This window comes from Cavia porcellus, unplaced genomic scaffold (assembly GCF_034190915.1).
Source record: "Cavia porcellus strain 051 isolate PalLab524CR breed Dunkin Hartley unplaced genomic scaffold, mCavPor4.1 scaffold_38, whole genome shotgun sequence".
Taxonomy (NCBI): domain Eukaryota; kingdom Metazoa; phylum Chordata; class Mammalia; order Rodentia; family Caviidae; genus Cavia; species Cavia porcellus.
The window spans coordinates 5,475,747-5,493,734 of record NW_026947521.1 but is presented as its reverse complement, the minus strand read 5'-3'; the positions used below and the strand labels follow the sequence as shown (position 1 = coordinate 5,493,734).

The window sequence follows — 17,988 nt, the reverse complement described above, 5'->3', positions numbered from 1 at the left end:
TCAAAAAGAGAGATTGGTTGATCATGGTAAGAATGTGGCTTGTTTTGCAAGAGACCACTGAACTGTTTTCCATAGAGGCTATTCCCTTTGTATTGCCACTAACAGTAAAGACTTCCTGTTGCTCTAGGTCCTTACCACCATATGGTGTTGTCAGTATTTTGGATTTTGATCATTCTAATAGGTGTGTAGTGGTAGTTTATTGTGGTTTTAATTTGCCATTATGCAGCATTACATATGATGTTGATTATCTTTTGATATGCTTGTTTGCTATGTGTTTATCTTCTTTGGTAAGGTATTCCAGGTTTTTTGCCTATTTCTAAAATAGTACTTTATCTGATGTCTTTTACCAATATTCTCTCCCATTACGTGATTTATCTTCTCATTTTCTTGTTTTCTTTTGCAGAACACAAACATTTGTCTAAATTTCTTCTACTTTCTTTTGATTGGTGACAGCATGGTATATTTTTCTACCCCTTTATTTTTATATGCCTTAAAGATTTGTTTCATACATGATATATGGTTGAGTCTTTTTTTAATCTATTCTGACAATTTTGGTATTTTAAGTGATATATTTATACCATTGATGTTTAATGTTACTATTAATATAGGGGAACTAATACCTGCCTTATTCATTGTTCCTTTCTGCTCATTGCCGTTTTGTACTTGTGTGTGTGTGTGTGTGTGTGTGTGTGTGTGCTTTTTCTGATTTTAATGCAATATTTTGTATACGATTTGCTCTCCTTAGCATATCAGTTACACTTTTTTATTTTGTGGTTTCCCTAAAGTTTGCCGTTATATACTTTTATACCTAAGTCCATTTTTTCACAACAGTATACCATTTCACAAATGCAAATGCCTCATAATTACAAAATATTCCTAATTTCTCCTTCCTGTTCCTTGGATTTTTTTTGAGACAGGGTTTCTTGCGGCCCAGGCTGGCCTCGAATGTGTAGCAGTCCTCCTGCCTCAGCCTCTCAATTGCTGAGATTACAGGTGTGCACCATCATGCCCAGCTAAGAATGATGCAAGTTTTGAGGACTTAGGTACAGAATGGTTACCTAGCATACTTGCCCTGAGTTCCATACCTAGCACCACAAAAAAAGAAGAAAATCAGTTTTAAACTTTACTTTCACTTACTCATTTTCTGATGCTTCTTTTTTCTTTGTGTAGATTTGAGATCCTGAATATATATTCTCTCTCTCTCTTTCTCTCTCTCTCTCTCTTTCTCTCTCTCTCTCTGAAGGAAAGCTAGATGAACACACAGGAGTAAATCTTTCTGACCTTGGATTAGGCATTGGTTTCTTAAATAAAAGCCCAGGCAACCAAAAATAATCATAAATAAAGCTTCAAAATTAATTTTTGCCCTGCATGATGGAACATTCCTATAATCCCAACACTGTATTAGGAAGCTGAGGCAGGAGCACTGCAAGTTCAAAGCCTCCTAGCAAAAGAGATGGTAGTATAGCTCACAATTAGGTATAGCTCACTATTAGGATACTGGATTAGCAAGTACAAGGCCCTGCATTCAATTTCTGGTACTCCTAAATGAAAGAAAGAAAGAAACAATTTTTTTTACTTTATAGGACACTATGAAGACAATAGAAAGACCACCCAGGAAAGGATTTGCAAATAATGTATCTGATAAGGGTGTAGTATCAGAATATAAAAGAACTTTCACAGATCAAGAAAAGTATGGTAGTGGGTAAGGGATTTAAAATAGTCCTCAAAGAAGATATACTTTACGTATGGCCATGTGAGTATGAAAAGATGCTTAACATCATTACTAATTAGGGAATACAGATGAAAACCACAATGAGATACCACTTTAAACCTAGTAAAGCAACTATAATTAAAAAGATAGACAGTAACAAGTATGGTGAGGTTTTGGAGAAATTAGACTCCTAATAACATTGTTAGTGGGACTATATAAATGGTGCAGGTGCTTGGAAAGCAGTTTGGCTGTTGCTTAAATATTTTGTTAACTCTTGTTAAACACGGAGTTACTACGTTCCAGCGACCCTAACCCTATCCCTAGATACATACCCAAGAGAACTGAAAACATGTCCACCTAAAAATTTATATATGGATGTTTGTAAGCTGTAGCATTCACAGTAGCCAAAAAGTAGAAATAAAACTATCAGCTTTTTCTCCTCTGTCTTGACCAAAACTTAGAGGTGATCTCCATTGGCGTATGAAAACAAAGGCTTAGGGAAGAACCCAGGGCTTTGCAAATAAGGGTCATTGTTGGGAAAATGACAAGAGCAGAATCGCACCTGATGAGTGCATAAACAAAATAATTGTATGGTATACTGTATAATGGAATATTGTTAGCCATAAAAAGGATAAAATACTGACACCTACTATATGTTATAAGTCTTGAAAACCATATACTAAGTGAAAGCAAGAGAACACATAGCATTTGTTTCTGCTTACTGTATGTGAAATATCCAGAGTAAGTAAACTCATAAAGATAGAAAGTAGATTAGGCCTAGGCCTAAGAGGGGTAGGAAAAACATGGACTCCTAATAGATACCATGTTTCTTTTTAGGGGTGATAGAAATGACCTACAATTGATTGTGGTATTACACAACCATATAAATATAGTAAAAACAACCAAATGTATGCTTTAGAGTGGTGATTTTTTTGATACATAAATCATAGTCATTCCATGGTATCCATGGGTAATTGGTTATAGGACCATTCATGGACACCAAAATGCAGGAATTTTGAAGCCCCATGCATAAAATAGCATATTTGTATATACCCTATGCATATCATCTCTAGATTATAATACCTAATAACAGCATAATGCTATGTAAATAGTTTGTATCCTGTACTGTTTCGGGAATGACAAAGCAGCTATACATGTTCAGTATGGAGGCAATTTTTTCCAATTATTTTTAACCTTGTTTGAATCTGGAACCATCTACAGATACAGAAAGCTGACTATATATCAAAAAAAAAAAAAAAGAAAAAGAAAAGAAAAGAAAAGGGAATGGAAGGATTTAGGAGGCCTTTTGGTGTAACTTGGAATGGGGAATGTAAAAAGACGAGCCTGAGTTGGAGGTTTTAAGTCCAAGCTGAGTTCGTAAGAGTGGCAGTTGGGAAATATCCTAAGAACATGTAGAAAGATTACTGAGCATATTGAGTTCCTTTTTGTAATTGGATGCCATATATTTGAAGTAGAACCCTTTAATTTGATTTTTCTCCTCTATTTTGACCAAAACTTAGAGGTGATCTCCATCTAGTGTATAAAAACATAAACTTAGGGGAAAACCCAGAGTTTTGCACATAAGGGTTGTAGTTTGGAAAATAAAGAGAGCAGAATCCCACCTCTCAGCTCTGAGATTTGTGATTGGAGAAGAGATGGTAGGGAAGGAGTATGATGTTCTCCATGAAAAGATCTAATGAAGTGGAGTTAACTTTTTAAAAGTAAGAAAAGGCCACTTGAAAAGAGTCAACCTCAGAAAACAGAAGTGCAAATTACACTCCAAACACTGCCCAACACATTTGGTACAGCATAGTCTTAGTATTGGTAACATCATCTCTACTGTTCAGAAAAGTTTCTAGAGCAAGCTTAGTTGAGAAATATGTCTTCAACTCTACCTAATTTTCTTTTCTTTTTTATTTTTTTATTTTTTTTGGTCCTGTATTGACCAAAGTAATGATGTGATTATTGTGTGACTCCCCATATTATTAAAGAGAATGTGTTCGTTGGTCAGGAAATATGCTTAGTACTCAGTAAAATGCTTTATAATTATTTCAGAATGTCTTAAATGTCTTTTAGATTATACACCATTTTTTTCCAGTGTTAATATTACGTGAAAATTTTAGATTTCCAAAGCTAAGGTTCAGTCCATGATGAAAAGTGTAAGCTTCAAAGTAGCATTTTTGAAGCCTATAGGTAGAAGCTTTTACTAGGTAAATCCCTACTGCAAGAAAACAACACCTTTAAAATTGCAGTGGAGAAGCAAACTCATATATTGCTTTTACTTTGTACAAATTCTCCTTTTCCTTCCAGAACACTGTTGATCACATTTCTTAAATGCTTTGCAAGGGATCTCAAAGTTCATTGTGACCTCTGTACTGGGACATCATCAGACACAGATGCTGCTCTTAAAGGGCTTTTAGCATTCAGAGGCTTACTGGCCATGATTCAGTTCGAGGCCCCCTCTCACAGACAAGATGAAAGCACTTTCTTGCAGGATAACAAGCCTTCTTCTTAGGAGTCATTTTCAACTAATTGGACTAGTTGAGAGGCCTCTGGGTTTCGTTGGATGGTTCTGCATTTCCTTCTTTTGTTGATCTTGGCCCCTTCACCTTCCACCCACTTTATTACTCATTTCTTAGGGGCCTGACTACTCAGTAACACTGAAAAAAATGCATCTGAAGCCATATGGGTTGAATAAAATGAACTTAAGAGCGGGGGAGGAAAAGAAATCTGTGTTCTGTGAACTTCCTTTGTTTATGTGATCTGTTTGTATGTCATTAAGACCATGTCATTCAGCCAGCTCTCCATATTTCAAAGTGACTAAAGATTTCTGGGGAGTACTCTATGAGGATCATGCTGGCATACTGAAAAGATACTTCAGTCTCCTTTTGAGGTGATAGAGCCGTGCCAGCAGCTTCAAATACTAAATCTTAAGGTTTTGAAAAGCCAGTAGCTTCTGAGGACACGTTTAGGACCTGAGTCCTCTGCAGGTATTAGCATAGGTACCATGTTGTGTGAATGTTTACTAAGTACAATGAGGCTGTATGGTATCTAATTAATAGTTTTGATAAGATGAGCATTGGCACTTGTGTAGGTGATGTTAGTATTTTAGACAGCTAAATTAAGTACAAATATTATAGGCAGTCAGACAGGTTTAGGCCCTTGAGGGGATCAGTGTAAAAGATGAGAGAATATGTTGCAGTTGTGACTGGAGGCACATCTTGAAGGCTAGGCCTCAAGATAAAGATGGAATGACCAGATCTACATGACTGCCTAAGGGATAAGAATATACTGTAATTGGTATCACCTGGTCCAATAAAGGCTAGATAGCCATTAGTCACTTAAGGGGATGACCAGAACCTCCTGACTTCCATCTCTTCCAGAAAAGGTCCTTTTTCTTTCCATGTACACTTGCTGTGTGACTTCCTTCAAGATTACCTTACCAGCTATATTTGTAATCTCATTGGATGATCATAGTTTTGTCCCACATTTTACCCACCTTGTGATTTTGCTCTGTAAAACTTCCTTTCAGAAATGAACTTGTTAGCAAACCACTTGGAGCCCCTTCTACCTCTCAGGAGCTGTCTCTGTCAGCAAAGTTTTCATACTCTTAACCTCTGTGGCTCCTTAGAGTTCATCTTTGATTTTGGAGAACACAAACTCCGTGTATCTGACTTCTAGCAATTTGGGAGTGATCATATTTCCCTTGTATCATTTGGAAGTCCTATATCATTAGCAGCCCTGAAAACCTACATACTGTCTTATATAATGTAAATTAAAACTTACGTAGTCTTGGATCACAATCATTCTAAAAAACATACTCAGTGAAATTCTGCAGGATTTGTTAGAGCCATTCCACTTGTAAATACCCTACTGCAAGGAACTGCAAACTCTTCCCAAGTGTCCTGTGCATAGAGTCAGCTCCTTACTTAGTTCCTTACTCTGCCATCCAGGCTGCTCCTGACCCCTGTAAGATCTCTACACAGATTTGTTGTTGTTGTTGTTGTTACACTGAACTATGAACATGGGCTGCTAAATAAATTTAGAAGTGAAAATGAGTAAGAACAAGAAATAAAACATCAGTATTAGTGTTTAGGAAGTAAATTACTCACTGAACATGAAGGATGTGGTGTGTGTCATCTGCATTTTCTTCTCATTTGCCCTCAGTATATTGAACTGGCTCAGCTCTGCTAGGCTGCTGTGCTTTCTTTAATTGCCATTTCACTAGGTCTTCTTCACAGCAGCACCTGAAAGAACTGCTGAGAGAGCTCCTGAGTCAATTCTCATGATTTGTTTTTCATTCTCCCAGTTGATTGAGGCCCTTTTTTCTTGAGTAGTTTGTAGTTTCATTAAGTGGCTGATGTTTGGGGTCACTATTAAATATTTTGTGTGAGTATCACTTCCATGATGAACGGGCGGCTTCTGCTTTAAGCTCTATGGGGTGAAACCTTTAGTGGTAAGCCTTGAAAGGGGGAAATCTTTCTTTGTAGTGATATGCTAAATGAAATTACTCTCCTTGTCCCTTTGTCCTTTTATCCTTTCAGTCTGATAACTCCAAGCTCTGATGATTTATTTGTTTTCTTCAATTAGGCTTAGCTATTTCCTGTTTCCAGGTACATGCTCTTTCTGCTGTGAGTTATGATAGTGAAGTGGAGCATACTTATGACCTGAAAATGTGGTTGCCTTGACTCAGAACCACATCAGTATGCCTTCCATCCTCCACTTCCTTTTTGCATTATTTCCTTTTGGAAGGCTCAGTTTGTCACCATTTAATCTTAGCATGATTCATGTGACACTAAAAACTGGTGATGGTATAATAACAGTGCTGTTCTTTATATAATAGTACTCAAAGCACTTACTTTCTTAGCCTTCCATGTTTATGAAGCACTTTCAGTTTAATCCCTCCTAATAACCTTATCGGGTTAAGTCAGCAACATTCTCTGTATCTAAGATGGTGAAATTGTAGCTCAAAGAAGTTAAATGCTTTGCAGAGTTGCAATGTGTCTAAGCTATTCTGTTTAATGTTACTACATGAGGTGAAGAATACTCTTGAAGATATTCTGAATGAATAAAATTAATTTTTCAAACTGTGTCAGTTATTAAAATCTGGCTTCTTTTGAGTCTGGTCAGTTAAGACCATAGTAGTTAAAAGCTCATTAACCGTAGAGTTTAAGTTGATGTGTCCTGGTCAGGAAAATAAGTATTTAGGTCAGTTTCCATTCTGCCGATATGACAAAAGTTAAGAAAGACTGGCTCTTAAATCTGTGGAATTTGAACCAGAAGTAATTAAGCCATTAATTTTTTTTTTTAACTCACTCTTACTTTTAGGCAGATGGAAAGCTTGATGACTAGTTCTACCCTACCACCCCTTTTTGCAGATGAAGATGGCTCCAAGGAGAGTAATGATCTGGCCACCACTGGGTAAGCAGTTGCTTGGGAACACTTGAGTCTGCACAGGCTTCAAAAGAAAGCTTCTAATAAAGGGGCTAAAGAGACTGTTCTGTATTATAAAAATAGAAGGTGCATTTGTTGTGCTTTTCAAAGAGAATGAGAGCTATTGTAAACTGCTTTGTACTCTGCCATTTGTTGCAGTGCTCTGATTCCTGTGAAGTGGTAGAATAAACAGTGTGAGGCCTAATGAACATTGGGACTCCAGATTAAGAAAATCACGTGGTCACCATTAAGAAAATACCAGCCACAGGACTGGCTCTCAAAAAGCAATGCATCTTCTGTTCAAGTGTCCATAGATATTAAAATGTTTTTTCTCAAAAGTCAGATATTTTAGTGATAGTTTTATTCAAGATGCATAGGTACTTTAGCTGACTTTCATTTTGTACTGCCCCTACTCTTGTCTTTTTTCTGTGGGATTTCTGAACAAATATATAAAGGAATATGGAAAAGAGTTACCAGTAGGGGCTGGGGATTTAGCTCCGCGGCATAAGCATCTGCCTTGCAAGCAGGCGGTTGTGAGTTCGATCCCTGGTACCGATAAAAACGAAAAAGACAAAAAAAAAAAAAAAAAAAGAGTTAGCAGTAGTCTACCTCTTTCCTTGAAAGTCTCTATTCCACTAGAATTTTTATCTTTTCTAGATACTTAAGTGCTGTTTGCCAAAGAAAGAATATATTCACTAATAGATTAAAGTGCTAGCTAGTCCATAAGATGAATTATTTTAATATTCTTTAGAGCCCTTTAAAAAAATAGACTATACTCTGAAATTCTGTTTCCTTCCCTCACATTCATTTCTTACTCATGAGTATCTGCCTTTTGACCTTTCTACTCTGATGAAATTGTTCTCCAGTACTTTCCCAAAAGCAGCCTAGTTAATAAAGCCTAATTCATTCAATAAAAGGTTCAATGTCTATATGCCAGACTGTTTCAGGCATTAGATCTAAAGCAACAATCAAAATAAACAAAAATCCTACTCTTTGGAGCTCAAATTGTTCAGGGGAAGGCAGACAGTGAACAGGGTAAGTCAGTAAAAACCCTTGATTACAAAATAAAGTGATAAAGAGGAATCAGAAGGGTTTAGGGGTGCTGTTGTAAACAAAATGGCCCAAAAAGCATTTAGTGAGAAAGTGACTTAATAATGCTTTAAAGGAAGTATGGAAACTTCCTTTCCAAAGTTACCTAGGGAAGATTTTTCTAGGCAAAAGTCCTGAGGTAAAGATGTTTCTGCCTTATGGAAATAGCCAGGAGGCAGGTATGATCATGGCAGCTATGCACTAAGAGTGGGGCAGGAGAAGCCTGGATAAATATTTCATCAATGTGCATATGAATTTCCTAGTGGTCTTATTAAAATGTAGGTTCTCATTTAGAAAGTCTTGAGTTGGGGGTAGAGATTCCACATATCTAACAAGCTCTCAGGTAAGGTCAGAGCTGCTGATCACTGTAAGTAGGAAGGATGTAGATCATGTAGGAATTTAAGGGTAAGAGTAAACATACCTCCTACTGTGAGGGAGATGGCAGAGTATTGCAGGATTTCAAACAGAAGGATGTGGTTTTCCTTACTTGATAATAGGATCTGTGTAACTGTGTTGAGAATAGTGAAGAAAACAGTATCTGGAACAAAGAGACCAGTTAGAGAACTCTTGAGATAATCAAGTGAGAGATGATGTACTGAAGAACATTGCTGATAACTTTTATAGGAATATTTCTAATGGAATAGTAGAGGCAAAAACTTCATTGGAGTGTTTCATTGGATTAATAGGGGTATACCGTAAGAAGTACAGACTTCTAGACATATTTTGAAGATAAGTCTAACAAGATTTGCCTGAAAGGGGCTGGGGATTTAGCTCAGCAGCATAAGCACCTGCCTTGCAAGCAGGCCGTCGTGAGTTCGATTCCCGGTACCGATAAAAATGAAAAAGACAAAAAAAAAAAAAAACCAGAAGATTTGCCTGAAAAACGAAATGAGCAATATGAGAAGGAAGGAAAAAAAACAAGACAATTTCAAAATTTTGGCCTAAGCAACTGAAGAAAGTATAGGAACTTAGTTTTAAAATTTTAAATTTCAGGTGCTAATTAGGTATTTAAATGGGAATGCCAAAAGTCACTACAAGATTCTGAAGTTAGAGGGGGCTTAAGCTAGAAAGAGAAAGTTGGGATCATCAGCATATAGCTGATATTAGAATTGCTATTAGAAGATATTATAAGTGAAAACCAATGAATACTGTGCAGCTAGAAAAGAAAAAAAATCTAAAGCCTGAGCTCTAAGTGACTCCAGCATTTAGAAGTTAAAACAGAAGGGCTGGGTAGCTCAGTGGTAAAGTGCTTGCTCAGCAGGCACAAGGCCCTGAGTTCAATCCCCCCTACCACAAAAGGAAAAAAAAAAAGTCAAGCAAAAATAAGAATGAACCAAAACTACAGTTAGTGAAAGGGGTAAAAGAAAAACCAAAGGAATTCAGGGGTCTAAACCCAATAAAAATTGTATTTCAAGGAAAGGGAAGAGATTTATTTTGTCAGATACTTTTGATAGATTGAAAAAATAAGGGCTAGAAAATGACTTTAAATTTAGTATTGTTATGGTTGTGGCTAGATGTTACCCCCAAAGCCTCATTTGGAGTTGGTTGAATATAATGTGTGATAAATTGGTGCCACGATGCTGGGATTATAGTTTGTGAGTGCTACATGCGAACTCGGGCAAATATCTTACATACAATATAAGAAACAGAACCTTGTCCCTTGCTTGTTGCTTTTGGTGTCTTATGCCAGCACCATAAACTGTTACTATTCTGTCATGTACCACCCTGCCTTGGAGCCAACTGATTATGGACTGAAATCTCCACAAACTGTAAGCTAAATAAACTTTGCCTCCTTAACTTTGGGTGTCAAGTACTCAGCAGCAAAAAAAAAATCACAGAGACAGAATTTGGTACCAGAAATGGGATTATTGTTGTGACTTTACCTGGCCATGTGGCTCAAGAGGTTTGGAACTGGCTTGTTGGAAGGAGATGAGTTAGGAAAGATTTGGAGATATGGCCTGAAAAAGTAGAGCTGGAATGCCGTAGGCTATACTGAATTGAGAAGAGAGTTTCAAGGCACTGTGCTCTGAAAAAATTTCCCCCAATTTGGTTCACTCAACCCTCCAGACACTGGGAGACTTCTGCAGCCATGATACAAGGAAGCCTACTACTCCAAACTGCAACAGACCATGGCATCATCCAAATAATACTGTTTTCACCTGCCTGCAAAATGCAAATTGTGGGATCAGGTAGACTTCCACCCAGATTTCAGAAGGCCTGAGAGGCCATATAGTGACTCTTGATAGGTATGTATTTTAAGGTGTGAAAGTGAAGCCAGAAATACAGTGAAGGCTACAGGAAGTTGGAGAAACCAGGATCCTGGAACTAAGGAAAGCCCCAAGCAGTGAGCCCCAAGCAGGCCAAGAGAAAAGGCCTGAGGGCTACAGCTAACCACAGTACCTCAGTGGTGGAGCTGCCCAAGTTCACATCACACCACAGTAGCCCTAGGTGCTAGACACTGAGCTATAGGATTTAATATTTGCACTCCTATATTTCAAATATTTTAATCATTTTGGATGTTTTGCTTTGGCCCCATTGCTTTCTTTTCCCCATTCCTCTCTTTTACAATGGAAATGTTTACCTCCTGCCGTTGTATCTTGAAAGTGTTTAATGGTTTTTTAAATTTTTGCAGTTAAGATTTGATTTGAGTCTCAGGAAACTGGTGACTCTTAGACATGGACTAAATATATTTTACATAAAGAGATGCACAGGAGACTTGTGAGAGCCAGGGGTAGAAGCTTGTAGTTTATATGTAGATGTTCCTAAGGACTTCTTGCACTTTTACTTGAAAAGTGATTTGATTATGAAGTGTTATAGGTGACTTACTGTTAGGCACTGGGCTCTAGTGGAACGATGAAGGGGATCACTAGGGACTTTTCCTGGAGGGATAAATCTCTCTTCTCCACTCCTCCTTTCAGTCATTCTCTGTTTCCTGTTTACCATGTTATGAGCAGCACTTTCCTGCCGTACTGTTCTGCCTTGAAACTGGTTGGTCATATAAGAACTGAAATTTCTAAAACTGTGAGCCAAAATAGATTTCTTTAGTTTTGGGTATTGGGTATTGTGCCCCAACAACAAAGAAAATAGCTAGTACAATGAGTACTCTTTCCCAAAGCTAGTTTTCATATATTACTGCATGAATAATATACAAAAGCTAATAATTTAAAATTGGAATGAGATTAACAGTGAAAGACAGGCTGCCTAAGACATCCAAAATGATTAAAATATTTGAAAAATAATGCTACCAAGATCAAATGGGTCTCTGGTGGCACTTCATTTCAGAAAACATGGTTAACATTGTTTGCATAGCTTCTTTTTGTCTTTTTGAGACAGGGTCTCACTATGCAGTTCAGGCTGGCTTTGGGTTCACTTTGTAGCCCAGACTGGTGTCAAGCTCATACTAATTCTCCTGCCTCTGCCTCCCGAGTCCTGGGATTATAGGAGTGTACCACCACAACTGGCTCCATAGCTTCTTTTACATATTTTTTTAAGAACCTCCTACTTCAAGTCATGTAGTATGCTTCCCAGGAAATGTAAAAAAAAAAAAAAAAGGTGTCATTTGTTCCATTTTCTGTATAGTGCATCTGCTCTGATTCCTTTCTCTGTCCACTGAAAACTAATATTTACTTTGCTGATTCTACTAAGCCATACTCTCTAAAAATGCTAGCAACCTACAGGTCTTCAAATGTAGCAAAATCTTTTTCACCTATCTTGTTTGACATTAGCAGCTTTTTACTTGGTTAACAACCTCCTTCCTCAAAGTTTTCCTGCCTTGTTCCCTGCAACACTGTTCTCCAAATTCTTTTAATTCCCTGTGGTTGCTTTTCTAACACTTGCTCCTAAATAGTATTGGTGTAACCATGTTCTATCCTGATCTCTTCTTCTCCTTCTCCCTCTCCCTCTCCTTCTCCTTCTCCTCCTCCTCCTCCTCCTCCTCCACAGCCGCCTCCTCCTCCTCTCCTCCTCCTCCATAGCCGCCTCTTCCTCCTCCTCCTCCTCCTCCACAGCCGCCTCCTCTTCCTCCTCCTCTCCTCCTCCTCCATAGCCGCCTCTTCCTCTTCCTCCGCCGCCTCCTCCTCCTCCTCTTCCTCCTCCTCTCCTCCTCCTCCATAGCCACCTCTTCCTCCTCCTCCTCCTCCTCCACAGCCGCCTCCTCCTCCTCCTCTTCCTCCTTCTCCTCCTTCTCACTGTCTTTTTGGAGAATATCTAGTACTGCCCATTATTTTCCTGGGCAGTGGCCTCTCAAGTGTTGTCCCTCATGTCTTCATTTCTGTTCCCCCAAAGCACTTCCACTTCTCTGTGATATGGCCACATAATCATGCTATAAGCATTTCAAAATTAACATCTTCTGATCTGTTTATCTCTCTCTCTCTCTCTCTCTCTTTCTCTCTCTCACACACACACACACACACACACACACACACACTGTTCTTTTCATGGTTAACATTAAGTACATAATCACCAGTTTGGAGCCTCAGAATTATCTTTTATTCTTATTTTTCCTTTACTATGCATTAAGTTCTCTCCATGCTACCCCTTTTTTATCTTCTACTCTCTATTCTTCCTATGATTATCTCTTACTTAGTGTATTGCATTTGTCTTCTTTTGGATTTCCCTTCAGTTAGAGTGCCTGTCTGCCTGCAGTGTTGTGTACCTGATAGATGCTTGCTCATTTTTTCAAGATGTCTGTGAAATCTTTCTAACATCTTCTCTATACATACAAAACTTATGCTCGTACCTCTATCTCTATGGCACTGTTTATAGACCTCTACTGCAGTGCTTATACTGCGTTATAATTACTACCTACAGTGCTATGGAGTGTACATTCTTTCAGAGTACGTACTAAATATTACTCTGTCCCTTTTTTGCCTCCCTTAATATTCCCAATCCTTCCTCTCAAAAAATAATTCCCTGTGACATTCCTTTTTCTTCCATTCCTTTATCCACGTGTAATAGATTGTTAGTCTAAGACTCTGCCATCATCTTTACCTTCTTTGTCCACTTCTCAGATGGATGAGACTCTTTTTCTAAGTCATCTGGAATATGTTAGTGAGGGCAGAAAAGTATATCTACCTGATTTATTAATATTTATCCTTGGACTAGAATGTGGATCAGGGTAGAGTGCTTGCCTGGCATACTCAAGGCCTTGGATTCAATCCCCAGAACTGAGGGGAAGGGTTGATACACATGCACACATACATTTATACTTGAGCTTACTAAGCTATCTTGTTATTTTTTTAGATGATGTGATTATTAGTAAACACTAGAATCCAAAAGAAAGTGGCCTATGTTAAGTACCATAAGAGTTGCTGTTTATGCCTTTTAAGAACTGTGTCTTCTGCAATACGGGCAAGACTATCTCTATAACTCCCATTCCTATTCATCTCATCCACTGGGTGTTTCCCCTTCCCACCAGAGAGCCACAAAAGGTAGCATAAAGAAGCCACACTCTTGTATGTTCAGAGCTAAAGCATGAAGTCTAAGTTGAGAGAAAAGTTCAGTTTTTAGAAAAGATAATTATAGTTGTTTGGGTTAGGCAATTTCTTCATGGAACTGACCTGGTTTGATCAAGTATGGAGACCATTTTTAACAGCCCGTACTGCCTATAGAGACACTTACATTTACACAGATTGTTGTGGAGATGTATATATATATATATATATATATATATATATATGTATATATGTATATATACACTTTTGTTGGCAGGAAAATTTGTCTTGAACTTTGCTAAAGAAGAGAAGTTTCTAGTGTCGTTGATAGTGAACTTTTGCACTTCTGGCTCATTACTCAGGTTAACACACTCAGAGGTTCCCTATAGCAGTGGAGTTCCATCGTCCGCTAACAACACTGAGTTTGTGGAGGATCTCTCCCAAGGCCAGCTGCTTCAGAATGAGTCTTCAAATGCTGCAGAAAGCAATGAACAGCGGCATGAAGATGAGGTAAGCTCCACATGTCACTTGCACTCTGCAGCTTGTGTAGAAACTAGTCAACAAAAGAGGTATTGGTCAAGGTGTGTATATCAGCTTTTTTTTTTTTTTTTTTTGTCTTTTTCCTTTTTATTGGTACCAGAGATCGAACTCACAACTGCCTGCTTGCAAGACAGGAAGGTGTGTGTATCAGCTGACCTTCTTATATTATAGGCTGACACCTGAGGTGTTCTGTCTCACATTTCTTGGTTTAAATAGAACCACATTAATGATTTTAATAACAAATCATTTTCACCTTGCCTAAGAAATTTTAGGTACCTCATATGTTCAACTAACGCTTAAATAAATGAATGGCTTAAATAATTAATGAGAAGTCCACATACCGTTGTTCAGGACCACACTGTAATTATCTAGTCCTGCAGCACGGAGCCATCCATGTGTACCCAGAAGATTCACACAACTCACCAACTCCTTCACCTTACTGTAGCAGCCAACTTTCTGTGAATCACACAGAGGTTCCAAGTGGTTTCAGACGATCTGCCCTTGGTCCTGGAAAACAACTGATTATGTTATCTACATTTTACGCATTTTTGTTTTTTGTTTTTTACAAAATAACACCAATGATTGTTCATTAATTGATTTATAGACAGACCCTATTAGGTAGCCAAGCTAGTCTCAAATTAGAGATACTCTTAGCTCAGCATCCCAAGTGTTAAGATTATAGGTATGTGCCTCCATGTCTAAAATATTCTGTTGGCATTCTTAAAGATCATAATGAATGTTTGAAACTATTTGTTTATTTTTTTCATGTACATAGTGCTGGGATTGAACTTAGGTTCTTGGGAATGCCAAGAACACCCTCTACCACTGAACTACAGATATCTCCAGCCCCCGTAGTAGCTTTATTGTCACTAGCTTTACAAAAACATAAAAAGAAAAAAATAGCTAGTACCAAATGCACCATTTGCCAAATGGTGAATTTTCACACCAGTTTATATACTGTATATTTGGAGGATTGCAATGCCACAGTGAACAATGAGATTTTTTTTTTTCTTTTTTGGTTCCTTTTTATTTATCTTTTTCTTCTCTGGAATATGAATTCTTGTGTCTATAAAACATTAGCTGATGAGCTAAGTGTTTTCCTTTGGTCTCATAATGCCAAGCAAAAGACCAGGTAATAGTACTTCTGCCTTTTCTTTCTTTTTTTTTTTTTTTAAGCTTTTAAAGCTGATTTAATCTTTGACTTTTTTATAAAGACTCTGACTTTATGAAATATACTTCTTAGAGAACAAATTAGCAAACCTCATTTTGGATGTATTACTGAAATTTTTCTAAGGCCTAGATATTAATTTAAAAATCTTTGTGCCCGGGGCTGGAGATTTAGCTCAGTGGCATAAGTGCCTGCCTTGCAAGCAGGCGGTCGTGAGTTCGATCCCCGGTACCGATAAAAAAGGAAAAGACAAAAAAAAAAATCTTTGCGCTCTCTGCTATGAAAAACAAACTGGTTTTGAATGATGTCAGTGAGAAACACCTTCATGAATTATTTTTAATCCCTGTGCTACAGCTTGTCTCTTCTTTTGCCCAGTGCATGTGACATCTTATTCTGATCTACTCTGAGGGCGTCTACTTCTGACACAGTGCTGTGTGCACTGCTGCATTTCTCAAAGTATTCCCCTGTCAGGAAACTGGACCTATTAAGTATATGAAAGCCAGAGCTTCCATGATTGATCAGCCCAGAAATAGTCCCTGAGGCAGCAGTTTGTAGTGTGGTATGTAAAAGGGTCTCCGAGCAAACCACCTAGAGTCCTTGGCATTGTGCTTATTTGTACCTGTGACACAATTGGAAAGCTTTGACTAGACAGTCACACGAAAACACACTCTACTCCTATTGTGTTTGTTGATGCAACTTGTGTTATTAAGCAACTGTTGTTGCTTAGTTTTGGTTTTTCTTTTACTTTGTTTTGTAGCAAAGAAGTAAACGAGGAGGTTGGTCCAAGGGAAGAAAGAGGAAGAAACCTCTTCGGGACAGCAATGCGCCCAAATCTCCCCTTACAGGATATGTTCGGTTCATGAATGAGCGTCGAGAACAGCTTCGAGCAAAGAGACCAGAAGTCCCGTTTCCAGAAATCACAAGAATGTTAGGCAATGAGTGGAGTAAACTGCCTCCTGAGGAAAAGCAGGTGATTGTCCTTACTGCAGATTCTCAGCCTGCTTTTGATTTTATCTCAGAAACAATCCTCCCTTGGAAGTTAATTGAATTCAGAGATTTTTCAAAGGGGTCAAATTAAGTTACAACTTGAAGTTCTGTGTTTGTGGTACCAAGCTAATAGGAAGCAATTTGTATCATTCATTGTTTTGGCTTTACAAATCATTGAGATCATAGGCTAATCATACTGTATTCTTTATTTTTTCTTTATCTTAAATTGAATGCTTGCTCATTAGTTAGATTTTTCGAACAGCACAGAAGCAGATAAATATAAAAGCAAAATAATGATAGTTTCTCTGGGGATAATCATTGTTGGTTACATGGGATAAGAGTTTTGTGTTTGGTCTTGTCAACATTTTTATTTGAAAATTTCAGATATACAAAAAGTTGCAGCAGACATCCAGATACAAATACCCACTCTGCAGCTTCACCTGTTGTTAATACATCTTACCCCATTTCTCCATTTGCATATCTGCTCATGCTTACACATACCCATCTCAGCCCCCCACCACCACACAGCTCATGGCTATCATGACCTTAACATATACACACATACAAATTTTTGGTGAACCATTTTAGAGTGAGTTACATACATCATCTCTTTATCCTTAAATAGTTTAATAGTTCTTTCCTAAGAATAGAGATATTCTCTTACATAACTACAGTAATAAAATATTGTAATCTATCATCCGTATATCATTTCTTTCTAACAATGTCCCCTTCAGTGCAGATTCCAGTCACAGGTCTTTTCATCTTTAGTCACATCTCTTTAACTTTTTCTTTTTGTTTGTTTTTGTTTGATTTTGTTTTTTGGTGGGGTTTTTTTGTTTTATTTTGGTAACAGAACAGTCCTCCTTTTGAACTTGAGTGATATTTCCTAAGGCTAAGAGTGGAGTTAGAGTTGTGTATCCTTGGTCAGAGTATTGCATAGGTGGTGATATATCCTTCTGAGCATCACATACACAAGAACAGTTTATTCCTAGTTTAATAACTATAGAAATCGACTTCATAATTTAAATTAACAAAATACTTTATTAACTTGGTGTTTACATTGTCCCAGATTTGACTAGTTGAGTGTCCCTTAATCTGATTCTTGTGTGAGACAAAGTTTTTAATATAATTTCTGACCCTGATTTGTCTTTAAAATATCAGCGGTGTCTTTAATTTGATGAATGAAGGACAAAGTATTGAACAAAATAACCCTAATAAATCAGTTGACTTTTAAAATTAATTAATAGCAGAATACAAAACATATGGATGTAGGCTGTCTTAAGGTTGTCCATTTTCAGGTCCATAGGATAAGGGGGTTTTTGTTTGTTTGTTTGTTTGTTTAATGCTCTTTGTTTCTGTTTGCCTATAGTACTTGGCTCTCTGGCTCTTAAAAAGCCAATTGATGTATGAGGGCATTCTTCAGTATCAACGGGGGTAGAAAAATCAAGTAGTATTCCTTTTGTGGGACTGGAAGAACAATGGTAGTCATCTTCATGGGTTTATTGCAAGAGTGATCTCAGCAGAATTTGTCATGGGTCTAGAAAATACAGTAAATGATCTAAGAAGTAAAAATCACTAATCTGTTTCATAATTGAGATTTTCTTCTGTTTATATGTTTGCTTTTCTGA

The 17,988-nt window shown here is 37.6% G+C and overlaps 1 protein-coding gene across 4 annotated transcripts in view; it reads left to right on the top strand.

Moving 5' to 3' along the window:
* Positions 1-17,988, top strand: part of Hmg20a (high mobility group 20A) — a 65,204-nt gene that overhangs the window by 33,251 nt on the left and 13,965 nt on the right. For all 4 annotated transcript variants that reach the window (XR_010045643.1, XM_063243517.1, XM_005000807.3 and 1 more), the window contains exons 2-4: positions 7,040-7,132; positions 14,028-14,175; positions 16,131-16,343. Coding sequence is in view for 3 of the 4 variants with exons in the window: in XM_023562287.2 (XP_023418055.1) it covers positions 7,040-7,132; positions 14,028-14,175; positions 16,131-16,343 (454 nt within the window). In the remaining variant the exon portion in view is untranslated. The remainder of the gene's footprint in view (positions 1-7,039; positions 7,133-14,027; positions 14,176-16,130; positions 16,344-17,988) is intronic.